Source organism: Nuphar pumila, chromosome 11, assembly GCF_984573655.1.
Source record: "Nuphar pumila chromosome 11, dmNupPumi1.hap1.1, whole genome shotgun sequence".
NCBI lineage: Eukaryota > Viridiplantae > Streptophyta > Magnoliopsida > Nymphaeales > Nymphaeaceae > Nuphar > Nuphar pumila.
Window position 1 is genome coordinate 12354783 of NC_143259.1, and position 17724 is coordinate 12372506.

A 17724-nucleotide genomic window follows, 5' to 3' on the forward strand; every position below is an offset into this window, starting at 1 on the left:
GTTGCAATATGGTGGTTGGACTCTGAGTATAAAGGTAGGATCTTCTATGGTTGAGACATCACAGATAAACAGATACCTTGACAAGAATTTATTTGTCTAGCTTTGCATTATTTCTCCATCATTGGATTTCTTTGGAGGAGAATCTAATGTAAAATGGCCGAGCCTACCCGTACGATACAAATTTAGCAATTTTGTAGCAACCCTGTTCAATCCTTTACCAGAATCCAGTGGCACTCTAAAAGCTTCATGCAAAGCTCTGAGCTGACTTTTGATCAGACCAAACATATCATCTTCATTTTGCAAGTTCCCATTGAATGATGAAATTTGATCAACAAGCGTGTGGCGGACATCCTTCACAATGAAATCCTGCACCCACATGATGAAATTAGAAGACATGATGAAATTAGAAGAAATACACTGCATGTCTCACACACACATACATATATTGAAAACCCATAACTTCGGATCCGTGTCTGTAACGTGCCGCTGATCATGCATGTGACCAGCATCGCATGTTGCGTCTGATTTAGCATCGGACTATTTAGGAGTTTGACGACACATGTTACTATATATATATATATATATATATATATATATATATATATATATATATATATATAGAGAGAGAGAGAGAGAGAGAGAGAGAATTGTGCAAGTCCCAACACTGGTTTGACTGTCCATGAAAGTGCATCTGGAAACTAGTTTAATGGTGTATTAAGCAGGATAGCAACGTCCAACTGGGAGTTCATCTGAATACATGAATAGTGGCTAGAGATTGCACCTGTGTATGATCTGTTGGGAACTGTTTCTTTCTCTTTTCTGGATCTCGTGTTCCTGAACTCTCCTCGTTCTGGTAATGAGATGGTTTGTTACTTGTCTCCCAAACCTTATATGCATCAGATGTGTTAAAAATGGCCAGGAGATACAGAGCAAGCTCATATTCCCCAACTAAATGGTCCTTGATAGCTCCTGAATTTCATCAAAGAGAAAATAAAACTACAATAGTAAGGAGCATTAGATATTGCTTATTGAGAAAAGAGGTACCAGATATTAGAAGATGTTCCAGGGTGAAAGCATATAACCTGTTATAGCCAGCTTTGAGCCTATCTCAAAATCAAGAATTTCAGGAGCTAAAACACCAGGAGTTTCCAGAATGTAGACACTTGGATGACTTGCAATCTGCAGAGAAGATCTTCTTTTTTACAACAATAAAACCAAGAAAACTGCAATTAACAGGCAACTCAAGAAAAGACTAGCAGTTTCTTTATCTCTTGCAGCCTGTGCTTTCCTGTCGAGTAGCAAAGACATAGTGATAGAATCACTATCCCTTTCTATGACAGTGTGCAGGGCACGTGTACATGCCTGTGCAAACCTATGTCACACGGACACTTCATTTACCACGTGTATCCCGTATTGACACGATACGACACTCAGACACTTCACGGACAATATATAAGACTTCAACGTCATAGGCAAACCAGTTTCATGCACAGTCAACATTGTGTCATTAACTTTATTTATTTTCTTTTATGATCATATTTACTTATTTCATAGTTCATTTTTCTTTTAAAGTTTGTCATCAATTACACTATATTTCAATTTCAACTTGGTTTCATTATTTGATGTTCCTAAATGTAATGATTTAAAATTGTTGTTTTATACACACACACACATACAAACTGTGTGTACAGTCATGTCCCTGCATCCTAATTTTTGAAAATTATTGTATTGTACTAGCATATCCACATTGTGTATCCATGTGACATTGGTGCACACATAAGCACAAAAAGGAAAATCATCAAGTATTATAAAATATTTAAAAAGTTTTCAATCTCAATGATTATGATCATATACAGCTATAATTGAACTAAAGTGAAATTGCACTTTAAGATACACGGTTAAGAGCTAGTTTAAGTCCTAGGAATATCGAAACATTCAGATAGCTTCTTTGGAGGTTAGTGTAAGAAAATGAAACCCACAACCAAAGTAACTCTCAACAAATACTCACAAAGAGAGCTCAAGCACAAGAACATACACAATACCCGAAAAAGGGTATACAAAAAATGAATCTCATTAACTTGGGAGAAAATCCCATACAACCGAATACAATACAAGGAGAATAGTACCCCATATTTATAGAGAAGGAAGAGGAGCCAGCTCTATTTAGAGCCGTTGGGAGTCCAACGACTCTCTTGAAATTTGCTTTTTGACTTTAGTCAAAAAGCACCTTTTTGACTAGTCAAAAAGGAAATGGCTATAACAGTCCAAAAAGTAAAAACTAAACCTAATTTCTAGTTAAGTTCTAGCTAAGACTAACTAAAGATAACTAAGGAAAAAGAAAAGAAAAGATTACATGCATATGAGATTACATATTTTAATAGCTAGCACATTGATGGCTGACTGTAGAACAAGAAATTTGTTTATGTGCACTGTTCCACCAGGCAATGACTGCAGACCAGTTCTTGTGGCATATTTTTCTAAGATTAACAACAGGGGATAAGGTTGGAGTGGTATCTAGAAACTAGTGTAGTTGACATAATTACCCCTTCCCCAGAATTGTATTGTAGGGAATTAGATTCCACATATTTCACGCTACAGAATCACAGAGATGACACAAAAATGAAATTTGGTAGACTGTTTTCAATGATCAGTGCCAACACCTTTGAGATAATTCAAGAATTCCATACCAAAACAAACTGACAAGTTCTTAAGCTAGTTTAAGTGCTACATTGAATACTTTATAGCAGAAGGTGCTTGTCCTCTACTTGATCAAAGATCACATCTATTGTTCCTTCACAGGAACTCTACTTCAAGGAATACAAAAATATTAATCAATCAATGAAGGTATCACCATCACCAAAAGCATACATACAAAAGAGAAAGAGAGAGAGATGTTTATACTTTAAAACTGCTGATATCCTTTGTGTCCCCAGGGGATGAACTCACAGTTGCATGCTTCAGCTTTCCCTTCTCTACAAAAGAATAAATAAGGCGATATGCGATGAAATAAGCAAGAAGAAGATAGCGACATCAATTTGTGATGACACAAAGCCACCAGGTATTACTTTAAGTGCTATAATCACACTGCTTAACAAAATGAATATCAGATGGACCAAATACAACCAGTAAACGTAAACTGATCCCTGATCAAATTAGGAAGTCAAAGAACAACATGAATTATGAGTAGAAAGAATATAGCCTCTCTCTCTCTCTCTCTCTCTCTCTCTCTCTCTCTCTCTCTCTCTCTCTCTCTCTCTATATATATATATATATATATATATATATATATATATATATATATATATATATATATATATATATACTGTCCAACCAAAGGAAGGTACAAACTGTCCAAACCATTTAAAAAAATCATATTTAAAAGCATTTTTTGGCAAATCCAAGCACAAGGATGTGATCTTCATGGTAACTGCTATGTCACATGGACTCGGCTAGGGAGGCGCCGCACCCGAGTCGACACGCCTCGACACGGGCGCGGCTTCGGACACGGCCCGGACTCCGTCAACGTCGAGTCGGACTCGGTCAACGAGTCGAGGCCGAGTCCATCCTTGTTTTAGACTTGGTCAACGTTGACTGAGTCCAAAAATGTCCATTTTTAGGGCAAAAAACAAAAAAAAATGATTTTTTTATATATTTTTTCAAAAAATACATATATAGCATGAGTCTCAAACATAAGCCCTAGAAGAAAAAAATCCGGGGGCCCCCCTACGGCCCCCCTGGACCCCGCCCGCTGACCGCGCAACGGGACCCGCGTCGGGGGGAGCCCCCAGAACCCCCTTTCTGCAAGAGCAAAAGTACAATTTGCAAAGTTTGTAAAAACACTCATGTTGGTGCCAAACTTTAGAGGACAATATCCACATATATGCACACACTGGATATATATATATATATATATATATATATATATATATATATATTTTATAAATATATATATATAGCCGAGTCCCCGTGTCCAAAAATTTTAAAATTGCGCCACACCCGCACCCATGTGACATAGGGTAACGGACTCTTATTGCAAACTTTTTTGATGCATAGATTGGATTTTTATGATCTACAAAACTTCAAAAATTTCAAACTGTTGATTTTTAGCACATTATAAAATTCTACGTACACATCAAAAAAATTTGCTACAAGAGCCAGTTCTAAGTTTTTGACCATGGAGATCGCATCCATACGGTCATATTTGCCAAAAAACAATTTTAAAATCGATTGTCAAAAGTGGTTTGGATGGTTTGTACCTTCCTTTGGTTGGATGGTCCCCCTTCCCTATATATATATATATATATATATATATATATATATATATATATATATATATATATATATGTATATATATATATATATATATATATATATCAATGATGATGGTGACCCTTTGTGATTATCTTAAGTCTCCGTTTTAGTTTAGTTCATCTTGATAACTGGTCAACAAAGCTTAAAATACTGATCTTGTTGAATTTCAAAGCAAGAATAGTACAATAATTAATAGGATATTCAATGCAGAAAGACGTTTCTAAGTTACTTGAAATCATATTTATACAGAAAAGCAAGAAAATTACTTGCATTTCGATAAATGTATTACTACCTTTTCACTTCTTTGTAATTCATTCAATCCCTTGCAGGATAATAGATGGGTGAAAGGCCCAACTAGCCTTGTTCTCTATGAAACTGCTGATTTTTGCCGATCTTGTACAGTGACTATTCCTCAAACTTTTGTTTCCTTTTACATGAGGCTGTTCAGTATGCTGATTGATGTGTTTCAAGTTTCAACTTCCAATAAAGCTGGAAGAAAAAGGGGATGACACCGTCTGGGCCCCTTTCTGTAAATTCCTGGTCATAAACTAGGTAAACCTATCATGCATCACCAGACTATATCCTAGAATGGCTCTTGTAAATGCTTTTGAAGGAGATTAGTAACATGTTAAACCAAAATGAAACAAAAGCCTTCATAAAAGGTATACAGACTTCTCGCTTTCCATCTCATAAAATTAAAGCAAGAATCTGAGGCACTTTTTTTTATATCTAGCATATTCTCTTCGATTTTCAGAACAATTCCATTCTACATTTTCTCTTTGATGTTTTTTTTCACCAAACTCACAACTCTGTGATATGGGCAACAAAATTTCCAATGTGTTGGTTACTGCCAATCAGTACCCTCACAGCTTCTCTTTTGTGTGAAACTGCCGCATTGTCCTACAATATCTCCACTTTTCAAATGTAGTAAGTACCACGGAAACTCAATAAAAAACACTTAAATCTGGCAGTTGCTTGGAGTCATCTTGGCTTCTACATCATTCAATACTATCGCCCAGTATATGGTGGAAAAACTTCCTATCTTTTTCTGGACCATTATTGGTTGGACTTAAATCGACATGCACATATTGGATAAAAGGATTCACATCTACAAAATAGAAAGTTACTAATTTAGCCTCCATGTGATATATCGGTGTCTTCAATTCAGCCTTTTCTTTGAAATGTAAGGATATTATAATTGATCTTTGTCAGAAAGATTAAGTTTGCCTTCTTGATTGCTGTTATGGAAATCGCAATCTCATTTATGTAATGAATGTAATCTAAGGCTACCCATGCTCAATAATTGCATAAACTTCTCAAATATCAAACATGTCAAAGTGATAAGCTAGTTTTTACTTCCTATAAGTTTATGAATACCTAAAGCACTGACTCGACCAATTTGGTGCAAGGAGTTAGTTAAGGCTGACTTCCCAACATTTGGAATACCGATTAGCATGACAGTTGAAGTGGAATCTGGATGATCAACCTTCAACTCTTTGACCCGTGCTCGCACTAGTTGTAGAAACTGTATGAAGTAAACACCAGTCAGATATTCTTGTAGACAAGCATTATTGGAAAGAATGTGAAGGTTCCTAAACCAAATCCACCATCACAGCATGTGAACCAAGTTACATTTAGCATATTTATATTTTAACCGAACCAACAGCACCTCATGCTAAAAATGGACAGCAAGAAACGCTAATAGAGGGGGGGGAGGGGGAAGGAAAGAAAAAGAAAAGTGAGAAAGTGGCAAGAATAACAAACATAAAACCAAAAGCTATATGACGGTGACATGCCTTCTTAATGTGTTCCTTGTTGTGGGCATTGATGGTATAACAAGGACAATGCTGCTCCTCAAAATATTTTACCCACTCCTGCAATTAAATTCATTGTGTCAAATAACAACACTCAAACTGAAAAAGAAGATGCAAAATGATGCTTCAAGTACTACATGAATTTATGATGTTGTAGAGCTAGAGCATTAAGGAATATGAATATCTTAAATAATATAGAATTGACAAAGCCATCAAGGGGTGAAAAGAGAATTCTAAAATAAAAAAAAAATCTGCCACTTGATTCAAGTTTTTAAATATGATACAGTTTGATGGTCAGCTAAGATGCTAATTTTTTATTACTTAATAGTGTACACTCCTATGGAGAACCATCTCACCAGGATAAGAATGAGTACTCACAACATGGAAAGAGATCAGCCACTCAACTAATTTCTGAAAGTTTACATTTGTTGCACATGTTAGAGTGCTTTCCAAAGGACATAAAACCAACAACTCAAGTGTCATCCCCCTCAATGATAAGAGCCCATGTTTATAGAAATATATTGTTCAAACACATGCATGCCAGTATTATGACAATGTTTGCATGAAACTGTTAAGGAAGGGCACAACAAAACCAAACTATAATGTTTAAATCAATAACATAACAGATCAAACCGTCTTTCTCTCACTCTGGTTAAGCTGTTAAGCATCTAAGCTAGAACATTAACCAACACAACAGTGTTAGGGGAGTAAGAACTTCACTAATGAGAACTAGCTAATAAAAGTAAATGTCAGGATCCAACAATTTACTCTACTTGTGTCTGAAGGTGATCTGATAGGTCCATCTTGTTCAAAACTATCAAATGCTTAGAGGTGAATGGAACATGCCGCATTTGTGGATAAGCTGATGATAATGGTATCTGCAGACAAAGAGGAAAATTGAGTTCCAACAATTCAATAGACTTTCAACCTTCAGAAAACCAATTTTGCTGTTGGCAAGAAAAAAATGAGAGACAAGAAAAAAACTACAGATTTGGAAGTCAGCATTCTTTCTGACATAATTAAGTGAAAAGAAAAAGATGGATGTTTCATAAGATAAGTTGACAATGGCTTGGACAAGCTACTGACCAAAGTCAAGCTAAGCACTGGTAAGCAACGTTGCAACATGTTCTCCATTTGGAGCTTTGTTGTAGGTTGAATGACATGATATACCTTTTCCCATTACTCACGGACGATCACAAGTCAAAGCAAGAAAACGAAATGCCTAATAATATGGTCGTAACCCATGTCAAGCCAAGGCATTATTTGTTATCGGTGGAAATCAGGTAATACTTGTGATCTTATATAGAAGAAAGAAGTAGAGGTAGAACTCATTGTAGTCACCCGGTTTTTTGAAGTGCCTGACAACTTAATCTTACACTAAAAGGTCATGAAATTTAAGAATAGTCACTTTTATTTTACTTTTTATTTGTGTTACATTTTGATTCCCATTCAATTCTTATATTGTTTTTTTTTTAATTCCTCGCTTCCCGCTTCCTATACATTTTAAAATGCATCGCTTCTCACTTCTGCTTCCTGTATCGTTTCCTGCTTTTGCTTCTGCTTTCGCTTCCTAGTCTGCAAGCTTGTTCGTAACTGTAAAATATTGGGAGATAAGCTTGTAATTGAGAGAGAAATTGGAAAACCCACAAATCGTGGGATACTAAATTTGTGTAATGAGGTTACCTAAAGCAATATATTTATCATCCTATTCTCTCTCAAGAAAATCAAGAGAGAGAGTTCAGCCGTGGACGTAGCTCTCAAAGACCGAACAATGTAAATTGTTTGAACTTGTTCTTGTGTGAGTGCTTGACTCTGAAAATCATTTATGGTATCAGAGCCAAAGCTGCTCTCTGGTTTTTTCATTCTTTTAGCAACTCTTCTTCTTGTGTGTGTGATCCATGGACAGCACGAATTCAAATCAGACGTTCAGCTTGACGCCAAGCATGTCTTCACCCCAAGTACCCAATAATATTCAGCATTTTCTTGCTATCAAGCTTTCTGGTGAGAATCAACTCTTGTGGGAGTCACAATTCAAGAATGTGCTCCTCACATATGACCTCACGGGGTATGTTGATGGAAGCAAACCTGCTCCACCGATTTATAAAGATGGTTCCTCTACCGAACTGAATCCAAGTTATGTCGAGTGGAGGAAATATGATCAGTTGCTGCAAGCTGGATTCTGTGTTCATTGACAAAATCTGTGCATAGTCAAGTTGTTGGCTTAGCCACCTCTTATGAAGTTTGGTCTGCTTGTAAGTTATCTTTTGCAGTCCATTCTAGATCTCGTATATTGCAGTTGAAATTGCAACTGCAGGATCTAAAGAAAGGAAGCAAGTCAAGATGAGTATGTTCAAAGGGCTAAGTTTATAGCCCATCAACTGGCTGTTGCATCTAAACCAGTTGAAGAAGATGACCTGGTGTTGCAACTCCTTAGAGGTTTGCCCATGAATACAATGTGTTTAGGACAACCATGGAGACTGTAAGGATCTGATTTCCCTCAATGAACTGCATGGCCTTCTCCTTATTCAAGAGGCTCAAATCAATGACTTGGACTCTCGTGATTATGATCACATAAGTCCAAGTGCTAATGTTTCTTTGATGGAACCCAATGAGAATCAAAACAGAGGAAGGAACAATAGAGGAAGGGGCCATGGTCAGAATAATGCAAGAGGAAGATTTAATAATAACTATCAAGGAGGACGACCCAAGGTAACTTGTTAGTTATGCGAGAAACTTGGACATAGTGCAAAGCAATGTTATCAATTGTCCAGCTTCGCCCAAAATTCTGCGGCTCCTCGAGCATATCAAGTTTCAACTGAACCCGTGACTGCTCCTAGTATTGGTGATGATAATTGGTATCTCGATAGAGGAGCCACTCATCATGTCACCAATGATATGAACAATTTATCAGTGCATTCAGATTACTCGGGACAAGATTCAGTAAGGACTGGGGACGGATCAGGTTTGCCTATATCACATATTGGTTCTTCTATTCTTGGTCATAAGTATTTATTGGATGATATTTTGCATGTTCCTAATATTACAAGAAATCTTCTTTATGTTCAGAGATTTGCTAAAGATAATGATGTAGTATTTGAGTTTCATCCTCAGTGTTGTTTTGTGAAGGATTGAGTCACAGGAAAGGTCTTGCTGCAAGGAACAAGTGAAAGAAGGCTATACAAGCTAGATTTGGAGGTTCTAAGGAGGTCCACGTAGGAGAAAAGGTAACAGTTGGTTAATGGCATCAGCGTTTGGGACACCCCTCTTTAAGTATTGTTCGTAAGATTATCAACACTTTTGGTTGTCGTTTGAAAAAGAGTTTGGGCCTGGAGTGTGCGAGGCATGTCAAAAGGGCAAAAGTCACAATTTGCCCTTTGGGTCATCGATGAATTGAGTTTTCTAGCTTTGAGGAAGTGGAGGAAGACCAAAGTGGAGGTGATTCCATAGAGGAAAAGGAAGAGGAGGCATGACAGGTGAGTAGATGAGGATGTGGAAATCGAAAAGGAGGTGAATGGAGCAACAGCAGAGGAGGTCAAAGAGGAATACATAAGCAGCGATATTGGTGTTGTGATGAGAGCTTTGAGTTAGAAGTAGAGGGAGAGATAAAGCAAATCTTTTGAGAGGAGGCACAGGGATCGACGGATGGGTTTGAGGGAGATAGAGGAAAGGGCCGTCCTCCAGTAGTAAAGTGGATGTAGCATTGATGATAGCACAAGAATGGATAGAGATGTCACTATCTAATCGATTCCCATATTCAAGCCATAAACCCTCTCATTGAACACACCCAAAAGACAACAAATCTCCTCCATCTACTGCAAAGCATTGCTGGAAAGAACCATATGTTGAAAAAAAAAGCAAGAGAACCAAATAAAAGAGAACCCAACTGTTGGAATCCAGAAAGAAAGCAAACCAACATCTCCTAATCGATTGTGGACGATAAAGGAAGAGGGTGGTCAGTTGGATAAAGAAATACAGAGAGGTTTTCTGACATACCCTTGAGTCTCTGACCTCTACCACGCAATCCACCAAAGGTATACGGTCGAGGATGGCCCGTGATGCTGCTTCCATGTGGGGGGTGAACCATCCTTTCTCCCTTCTTCTTCCTGCATCCTTAACGAGGTTGCCCACTCTCATGGAGAATATAGACGCTGGCATCCGAATGGTGGTACCACCAACCGTCAGAGAATCCTGTTTTTCGAAAATGGGCAGTTCAAAATATTACAGGATGGAGCCCCGCGCTGCCCTTTTTGCTGCTGGGAAGTTTCTCCGCAGAGGACGGACACCCTTTTATGGCGTCGCAGAGCATCAACTTGAAAACGTAAGAATAATTCATTTTCTGGCTAGTGTTGGAAATTACTTAGTGCCTTCCCTTTTTTCATTCTTGTATTTTTTCTGATCATGGTATCATTCACTTTATCAGTATTATAGGAGTTTGCCTTTTGTTATTGAGGTTGGTTCAATGTTGTCAGTATCGGCCTGAATCGGCCTGTATAGTATCGGCAGAAAATCGATACGATAATCGGCTATTTTTTAATAAATATAAAAATGCTTAAATTTTTTTAATATTTTTTAATGATTTTAACACGTGTCATGTTCTGATTGACATGAAATATTTTTTAAATGTTTTTTAGCTGATTCAGACGATTCACTTGAGAATCGGTATCAACCAATTAACCTGAGTCTTCCACCAAACGATTCAAGGCCGATACCGACTTTTGCATGAAATGATATCTTTTTGACAGAAAAAATGAGAAAAGGCAAAGATGACTTCAAATGACCGCCAGACTCTTATTTTTGAATAATGTATCCAAATAATTAATTTACCTTCACAAAAATAACTAAAGCCCATTTTAGCTTCAACCTTTTAACAATGTATATTTGGCATGTTTTAAAGGTAGAAAAAGTAAATTTAGATTGAACAAAAGAGAAAATGTTTGAGATGCATTTTTATAGGGTAACATGGTGATCCTAACTTCACAATCAACGTTAACCCAAGTGGGACATAAAATTGGAGGTATTTGCTTGACAGTTAAGGTTGGGTCACTTGAAAAAGGTGGAAGCTATGTTGGGCATACGAAGAAAGGCTTCGGTTGACAACTTGACATCTGAAAATTTTCCAAATAAAACGGTGGGCGATACATCCGCACAGCCATTACTGTCATTTGGAACGGTAAGCTGGTTATTAAGAATTTACAGGCGTTTCTGACGTTGTTATGGGTATACATAGTTAACAACACGATTCGACCACCGTTGAGTCCAGAGCTATTCTTCGTGTACACTCCCTCTTCAATTTCCAGCTTCCTATGGAGGTAAAACTATGTGCTCATTGCAACTATTCGGTTATCTACATGATTCGCTCTGCTATCTTGGAAGGATTGTAACAGTTTCTTTCTGCTGCAGACTGTGGAGCTCAAGGTAGAGATGTATGGCATTCACAGCGAGAACCGTATAAGAAGATGTCTGTCCAAATTCAGAGGTACTCTTGCATTACATAACTCTCTCTCTCTCTCTCTCTCTCTCTCTCTCTCTCTCTCTCTCTCTCTCTCTGCTTTTGCCCAATTCACCTATGAACTGAGACAAGTCCGTGGAACTTAGAAAGAAAGAAAGTTTGCAACTATGTTACATTCATCCAGGAACTCGTATCTGAAACTTGGCAACTGTTGTCCAAGAAGTCTGTAGAACATAGGAAAAAGAATTTGCAATTGTGTTTTATTCGTCCAAACACTTGAATGTGAGTCTTGGCAATTGTTCAGTTCAAGTTTCAAGAAATTTATCTCAATGATTTGGGTTGCCATCTACTTGTGTTGATCCAGCTGACACATGAGAGGCATTGTTGAGCAAATTCAGCTGCATCTAACCTGGCTTGAATCACTGGGTGCACTCAAGCACGGGCCCACAAGCATACACACACATGCACGCTATGTTATCAAGTAGTTAATGCTATCCTGAAAGTAATGGAGTATGTTGCAGGGGTGAAGATGGTGGAAGTCGAGTTAAGAAGTAAAAAAGTGGTAATAAGAGGTGACACTGATGAAAGAAGAATAGTGAAGGCGCTGAGGAGAATTGGATACAAATCTGAACCATGGTGCAGTAAAACAGAGATGCTTCTCAGTGCATATAATGGTGGCAAATACAGAAGATTGTGGATTACTAGTCATTCTCTGTTCTAGTTATCAGCAAAAAAAAAAAGTGAACAACCTTCACAAGGAATTAGTTCTGTTTCTGTCCGTTTTGAATGTATTAAATGCATAGAACATCAAAGTAATCTGCACTCTTTGCTTACTTGTTTGGGGCTAATTGTCATTATATTTTCCTTTTAGTGTTCAATGTCTAAGGTATGTGATTTCTTGAGTAAATCCTGGTGAGAATCTATATAGAGAATATATGATTGCAGAAAAGGTAGCTTTTGGAATGCATTCCCTTAAATAGTGCCTTGTAGGCCATGTGAACAGAACTACTTTACCCAAATTCTGCAAATGAAAGGGGTGGATTTATTATCTTGTCAGAAAGGTAACAGTGGCAAAAGAAACATGATTCTTATGATTCCTTCCTAAGCAGGTTATATGTCTCCCCCCCCCCCCCAAAGACGACCATTAGCTACGGTGCATGTTTGGGGGTCCAAATGAGCACCACGTATAAAAGCTTGTGGGGCTCGTATCCTCGTGTGTGTTGGCATCAATTAGCATCAGAATCCGGTGCGGTTGCAAAGACTTAAGTACCCTTTCCCACCATGAAATGATGGTTCAAGAAAATGACAAAAATATCCTCCATTCCAAAAAGGAAAACGATGGTTCGAGATCCTCCATCTAGAAAAGTGAATCGCCGGTTTGGGAATAATGTTAATTCTTCAAAGTCCAAACGTTCCATTTTCGCCCTAAGCAGTAAACTTTTGCACCATCTGCTGTAACAGAAGCTTCCTTTGTCGTCGTCTACTCCCACCAGACCTTCCTTTGCCATCGTCTACTTCCACTAGAGCATCCTTTGTCATCGTCTGTTACCGCCATAGTACATTTTGCCTTCGTCTGCTACCACTGGAGCAACCTTTGCCTTCATCTGTTGTCGTTAGAGCATCCTTTGTTGTCGTCTGCGTAGTGGCAGCATCGTTGCCACCATCGGCTGCGTCTACCTTTTGGGTGTTTCTCCTCTATTGTCGAATTACCAAAACTCGTATTGTTTCAGTAAGTTTCGTGTAAGGTTTTGTTATGCAAACAAATTAATTTATAAATATGAATGTTAAATCTTACAACTAGTTTTGCTATTCATGTTAAATAACACCTATTTTCATACTAAAACAAATCGATTTATACCTATCCACCTTCTGGGCATCGAAAAATAGTTAGCACAATTTGTTCTTATGAATCAGCAACGATTTATACGTTTGAAGCAGTAACGATTTAATAAAATTACCACGATTTATACTTAAGTTTGATAAATCATACAACAATGTTTACGCATGAAGCCTAAACATTACAACGATATGTACTTACTTATGAAGGTTGTGATTGCTACAACGATTTGTAAGTTTGAAGCAACAACGATTTATAATGTTGGTGATTGTTTAACGAATTGGATAATTTGTATTATTATATACTTGGGAAGGCAGTTGTAACATATAATGATGCTGTTAAATTTATGTGTTGTGCAGGTTAGCAATGTCTAAAGCTCGTCAGACAAGAAATCCTCCGTCGTTCTATGGGATGACTATTAGAGAAGTTATCCGCTAGTCCCATCTATATAAGCGTTATGAAAGGTACCAAAATATAATGAAGATTGAGAATGATAAAGACAGGGACAAAGCATGGGAATTGTATTATGTGAAGGATTATCCATCAGATATTGAGGCTGAAGAGCAAATGAAGAATGAGGAAAAACTAAAGATAAAGAAGAAGAAGAAGGATTGTAAAGAGAAGGAAAAGCAAAGGAAGAAGGAGGAGGAAAATGAAAAGCAAAGGTAAATAAAAAAAGAAGAGGAGGAGGAGAGGAAAAGACAAAGGAAGAAGGCGGAGGAGATGGAAAGGCAAAGGAAGAAGGAAGAGGAGAATGAAAAGCAAAGGAAGAAAAGGCAAATAAAGAAGGAGGAGGAGGAGAGGGAAAGGCAAAAAAAGAATGAGAAGGAAGAGGAGAAGAGGGAAAGGCAATTGAAGAAGAAGGAGGAGTTGAAGAGGGAAAGACAAATGATGAAGCAAGAATATTTTAAAAAGCAAAGGAAGAAAAGGCAAATGAAGGATGAGGAGGAGATGGAAAGGCAAAAAAAGAATAAGGAGAAAGAAATGCAATTGAAGAAGAAGAAGGAGGAGGAAGAGAAGGAAAGGCAAATGATGAAGATGGAAGAGGAAAGGCAAAGGAAGAAGCATCAGGATGAGGAAGAGAAGGAAATACAAAGGAAGGAAAAGGACGAGGAAGAGAAGGAAAGACAAAGGAGGGAGAAGGAGGACGATGAAGATAAAGAAAGAGAAAGAAAGAATCAGGAGGGGGAAAAGAATGAAAGGGAAAGGAAAAAGCAAGAGGAGGAAGAGAAGTAAAGGGAAAGGAAGAAGCAAGAGGAGGAAGAGAAGTAAAGGGAAAGGAAAAAGTAGGAGGAGGAAGAAAAGGAAATGGAAAGAAAGGAAGAAATTGAAAAGCAGAGGAGGGAGGCGAATGAGCGAAAGAAGGAAGAAGTAGAAAAGTAGAGGGAGGCGATGGAGCAACAAGAAAGACAGAGGATGGAGGGAGGGGATGAAGAGGAGAAAAGTGTGACCAAGGTACGTAAATTGATCATGTCTGTCATGATTTACTGTGATAGGTATTACTGTGATAGTGATTACTATGTACAATGATTAATGTGATAGCGATTACTGTGAATAATTTATTATAATATGTATTATTATGTATAGCGATTAATGTAATAGCGATTAATGTGATAGTGATTATTATGATAGCGATTACTGTAAATGATTTACTGTGATAGGTATTATTATGTATAGCGATTATAGTGATAGTGATCACTATGTATAACGATTACTGTGATAGTGATTACTATGTATAGCGATTTACTGTTATAGGTATGATTCTGTATACTGATTATTGTTATAGTAATTACTATGTATAACGATTATTGTGATAATAATTACTATGTATAGCGATTATTGTAATAGCATGTGTGCAACGATTATTATTTGTAGTGATTACTGTGTACAATGAAGTGTTGAAGTACAAATGAAATTAATTTACAATTGATACGAATAATATGCTATTTTGTATTACAGGGAGGTCGGAAGAGAAGTAGAGCACCAGGTGAAAAGCTCAGAGGGCAGTGTCAGTGGCCTGTAGTTCTGTTGTGGTATGGATAGCTGAGTGAATATCAGAAGAATCGATTACGAAATATGCACTTTGACGACCTTCTGCACCAACATTATTTTGAAATATGCTGGAACACTATGACCTACCTAGTAAATAAGTCGAATCATAAGAAGAATATATTCCAGTTTGATTCTTTTGAGATCACCATGACCCTAGCAGATGTGGCATAAATTACGGGTTTTAAGTGCCATGGAAGTGTTGTCCTATTACAGGATTCAAACTATAATGCAAGGGACAAGTGCACGACCCTTCTAGAAATATCGATGGAGGACTGGGGTCAATGTGTTTTCTGGTAGAAGCAATTCTACATCGATGAAAGTTTCTTCTTTCTATAATAAATGGGAAGGTTGGTCTGCTATATGTGCATCTAAAAGAGTTGACCAAGAGTTGTGCAGCTTCCTTCTTTATTTTTTTGGACTTACTTTATTTTCGGATTTGTCTGGTTCGAGGTTAAGTTACCTGTAACTGCAGTTTTTGAAAGACTTAGATGAAGTCGACAACTATGCATGGGGTGCTGCTATACTCGCACACTTGTATAATCAACTTTATCGTGCGAGTAAAGGTACAAAAATTATCGCAGGGTTTTGGCCATTTGTCCAGGTAATTGTTTATTATATATTTGGTAGTTGTAGACTAAGATCGTTAAAGGTTATAGTCTTACTAATATATTGATTTTATAGGCCTGGGTGTGGGAGCATATTGTCGTGTTGCATCCTCAGTGTAGCCCTGCGATTTGTAGTTTTCTAAAGATCGGTCGGTGGGCTAGAATAAATATCAAGGAGGATAATGCTAAGTTCATTTTAGATGGTCTGCAATTAAATGAGGTAAATGGTTTTAAAATGTTTATAATTGTTTTAGCATTTATCATTCATTAGTATAAATCGTTGAAATGTTTAGCATTCTTAAGTAATCATCGTTGCAGGATTTTATCTTCGTTAGTACAAATCGTTATCACTTTAGCATTTAACTTTCAGTAATGTAAATCATTAGCATTCTTAGTAACAGTTGTTGTAATATATTTAGCACTCATTATTATAAATCATTTTAATATTTATCATTCAGTAGCATGAATAATTGTCTATACTTAAACCATAATCTTCAATGTATAGGTTGTGTGGAGATTGTATGAAGATAGGGAGGACGAGGGCCAAGAGGTTATTGCTCAAGCTGCCACTACAAGAAAAACTGTAATTAGCGACAGAAATTGGCGACGAAAAAATCCATCACCAACTTACGATGAATTAGCTAGAGAAAACTATTTGTCGATAACATTCAATTTATTTGCGGTCTTAGCGACGAAAAAAATTCAATCGGGAATCTATCGCGAATTAGCGACGACAAAATTCCATCTCAAATTTCGTCACAACTTCGCAATGACTCAGCATCAAAAATTTTCTGTCGCTACTCCATCGCACATTTGCGATGAAATTTTGCCATCGTTAATCCGTTGCTAAATTTTCTGTAAATCCCTAATACTAGCCCCTTTTCTCTTTCTGTTTCATCAATCGCCCAACCTTCACCTGGCTGCCTCCCATTACCAAGCCGTCGCCCGTCGTCCTGCCGCCACCCGTCGTCCTGCCCGCTGCCAGGCAACCTCCCAACTCCCACCCGACTGGCGACCTCCTGTCGCCCGCTCGACCGACGCCCAGCGACTTTCGTTGGCCCGCCCACCCATCTTCCTCCCGTCGCCCGCCCTACCGCTGACCTCCCATCACTCGCCCGATCGGTGCTCGTCGACTTCCATTTGCTCGCTCACCCGACTGACGCCCATCAACCTCTCTTGCCCCTTCCCGTTCTCTCTCCCATTGCTCCCCCTCTAGATTTTCTGACGAGACCCATCTGGTGAGCTCCGAACGCAGGTAAACATTCCTCTTTCCCGTATGGTGTAGCTGCCCCCTTCCCCCTATAGCTGTCGGAGGGCCAGCAGAGGCCCGACAACCTCTGTTGGGCCCTCCCCACCCCTATGTAGTCGACGGGGGGCTGGCAGAGGTCCTGATCGCCTCTTTTTCTCTAGCATGACAAGGGGGCTTTGCCCCTGTCCTTTTGAATGCCGACAGCCCCCCCCCCCTCCCTGTTGTCTTGACTTTGCCGACAGGGGGGCCTTTGTCCTCTTGACTTTGCCGACAAGGCTCCCCCCTTGTCCGTTGTCGAAGAATGATCGGCAGGGGGAGAAGCCCTCTGCACTTTTATTTTCCCTGGCAGAGTATGGTTCACCCCCTCTCCTCGATAATTTCGGCAAGGGGGTGAAGCCTCTTTGCCC

General features: G+C 38.4%; 1 protein-coding gene across 2 annotated transcripts; it reads right to left on the reverse strand.

The window, feature by feature from the left end:
* Window positions 1-77: 77 nt before the first annotated feature.
* On the reverse strand, window positions 78-10430 carry LOC149821987 (DAR GTPase 2, mitochondrial-like). 2 transcript variants are annotated; one of them, XM_089981065.1, is made up of 8 exons: window positions 10119-10430; window positions 6899-7003; window positions 6108-6185; window positions 5689-5836; window positions 2902-2972; window positions 1083-1179; window positions 782-969; window positions 78-366 (listed from the first exon to the last, which is right to left on the reverse strand). In XM_089981065.1, exons 1-8 carry the CDS (start codon window positions 10278-10280, stop codon window positions 97-99), a joined length of 1119 nt encoding a protein of 372 aa, XP_089837191.1. In that variant the 5' UTR covers window positions 10281-10430; the 3' UTR covers window positions 78-96. The 2 variants fall into 2 exon arrangements, with proteins under 2 accessions (XP_089837191.1, XP_089837192.1); XM_089981066.1 differs by lacking the exon at window positions 6899-7003.
* Between the last annotated feature and the right edge of the window lie 7294 nt (window positions 10431-17724).

Bases quoted from the DNA above. Each gene is read 5' to 3' on its own strand.
- LOC149821987 (XM_089981065.1), bottom strand. From the start codon at position 10,280: ATGCCAGCGTCTATATTCTCCATGAGAGTGGGCAACCTCGTTAAGGAT. The intron at 7,004-10,118 runs GTATGTCAGAAA...CTTTGTCTGCAG, and splicing joins TAGAGGTCAGAGACTCAAGG to ATACCATTATCATCAGCTTA. The intron at 970-1,082 runs GTTATATGCTTT...GATGAAATTCAG, and splicing joins CTCAAAGCTGGCTATAACAG to GAGCTATCAAGGACCATTTA.